At 37.9% G+C, this 2,247-nt stretch overlaps 1 protein-coding gene across 1 annotated transcript; it reads right to left on the bottom strand.

Annotated features, from left to right (window-relative positions):
- Positions 1-776: 776 nt before the first annotated feature.
- Positions 777-1,948, bottom strand: LOC104610274 (protein METHYLENE BLUE SENSITIVITY 1-like). The gene is made up of 2 exons (XM_010276815.3): positions 1,654-1,948; positions 777-1,456 (listed from the first exon to the last, which is right to left on the bottom strand). The coding sequence occupies exon 2, from the start codon at positions 1,405-1,407 to the stop codon at positions 1,093-1,095; it is 315 nt and encodes a 104-aa protein (XP_010275117.1). The 5' UTR covers positions 1,408-1,456; positions 1,654-1,948; the 3' UTR covers positions 777-1,092.
- Positions 1,949-2,247: the final 299 nt, after the last annotated feature.

The following is a 2,247-nucleotide window of genomic DNA, read 5'->3' as shown; positions in this document are numbered from 1 at the left end:
ATAATTCCCTACTTCGCCATGAATGCCATTGCATTCTACAGACTCATCATCCTCTTAGGAAAATCACTCCCAATCCCATTTATAATCACTAAATGGAAGGATAGAACCCTATTTTTTGCTCATCCTCTTTCCAATACAATATTCAACATGAATTAACTCATAAAATATCCAAGGCTATTCATCGAGTAAGTCACTTTATTCAATGACATCAACTTCATTTAACACCTCTATAGCCAAGTCCTAAATGATATGGAATAATAAATCTGAACAGTAAACCTGATACAATAGTTGATCCTGAACTTTTCTAAAAAGTCTTTTTCCAATTTGTAACAGTCCACTTGCACATCCACACTAGTTACTTTCAACTAATAAATTGCCTACTTTTTTGCACAATATAGAGATACAACTTCATGAATTGAAGTTTCTCTTCAGCAATGCAACGCATTCTGCCATTTCCTTTCTGCATTTCACCATGAACACGTCTTAATTTCTCAAAATAGTATAATCTCTATTAGTAACTTTCACTTATCTTAAGTTTAAATTTTTTTATTGCATAAACATACCTAATTAATAGACATATTGCAATGCATATAAATGGAAAAATTACAAGTAATGAATAGATAGTTCAATTAAATTTTATAGCAAAGAAACTAAGGCTTTTCAATGTAGGAGGGATGGAAGTTTCCACTACAAAAACAGAGTTTTCCAACCTTTCCTGCATTGAAATAAACGCAGCAGAAAGAAAAAAAAAAGTTTACCAAGAAATAGGACATCTATTGAGAATGCATAACCACACTGATTCACAAATATTAGGGCATCAATTGAGCAGTTTACAACAAAAGGATAGATATGTAACATATGTTCGATTCATGAAACAGAAGCAACCAACTTATAGACATTAAAAGAGTTACCTCCTTGGATCTTTAGAAGGAATCTTTGTAAACCCTCCCCACCTTAGATTTATGGCCTCACCAGAAGAAGTAAGAAGGGTAGTAATGGGTTCTAACATTCCCAAGACTCCTACTAATATACTTTGTAGAAAGAAAATAAAAGAAGGGAAGAGATGAACCAAAAGGAACAAGAGGCATCCCTCTACTTCTTAAAACTTCCACGGACACCAGGACGTGGCTTAGCTGGGTCGACGGAATGGCTGGCGTGCAAGTTGACGACCTTGGCCTCGTCGAAGGGGATCTTAGGGTGTTTAGCATCGTGGTGTATCTGCATAGATTTGACATCAGGAGCAGTGATCTTACAGTGAGGGCATTCGAACTTGGCGTGGCCACCCTTGTCGAGGCCGGAACGGTCGGCGAGCCCTGCCTTGCCTCCTCCTCTGTTAGTGGTAGCAGCATCGACCTTGGCGGCGATCTCCTTGGCCGTGTGCTTCTTAGGCTTTGCCTTTCCAGTCATGGCTGGTTTTCTTTCCGCTTGATGATCAACGACAAATCACCCGAAAACCCTAAACCCAGACCAAAATCAAGATCCACGGATACGTTGCACATTAAAAGGGATGAACCATTGTAAACGTATAATAGATAGAGCAGACAAAACAGAGTTTAAAAAGAACAAAAATCAAAATAAACAACAGAAAAAAAAAAAGAGCCCGTAGTGCCCGTGAAAAGTGAAAACCCAAATCAACATCCAATCATCTAATACCTGTTTCACCTATCCGTCGATCACGCGACCAATAATCTGTTAAAAAGAAAACCTAAAAATCGGAAAAGAAAAACAAGAACAAATGACTGAAACTCAGAGGAGAGATAAATAGAAGTTCGGAGCAGCAATAAAATCGTCTATCTCCGACATCGGAAGTCGGACGCAGCCGGATAGGCGATCACCTCATCCTCCGCCCTGCGGCGCTAAGCTCTGATTAATTGATAGCAGCAGTGCGCCGATAAAGGGGGACACCGAGAGATTGGTTCCTTATTTATCTATTTATATTATAATATTTAATTTAAATTTATTATAAAAAAAGGATACATTCCATACATGATACATGATACATGGGAGAAACGAATCCCAATCTTATCAGACGTTGCTTTTGCTTTTGCTATTTATTATTTATATTGGGTATTATCCCTTGTGCTTTTTGACTATTAAAAGCTTAGTTTAGCCCATGTTTTTTTGCTGGCTTTCTTTTCTTATTTTGGTGACAATTATAGTTTTTGTTGTTCTAGTGTTTTACACCAAGAAGCAACATGCAATCCGACCCAACTCGGCTAGGGATGGGTATTGGGTCGGATTAAAAAG

This window comes from Nelumbo nucifera, chromosome 1 (genome assembly GCF_055504915.1).
Source record: "Nelumbo nucifera cultivar China Antique chromosome 1, China Antique-T2T, whole genome shotgun sequence".
In the NCBI taxonomy this organism is placed as follows: domain Eukaryota; kingdom Viridiplantae; phylum Streptophyta; class Magnoliopsida; order Proteales; family Nelumbonaceae; genus Nelumbo; species Nelumbo nucifera.
Note: the sequence above shows the minus strand (reverse complement) of the source record. Positions and strands in the feature narration are given on the sequence as shown.

Coding starts and splice junctions, on each gene's coding strand:
- LOC104610274 (XM_010276815.3), bottom strand. CDS start 1,407: ATGACTGGAAAGGCAAAGCCTAAGAAGCACACGGCCAAGGAGATCGCC.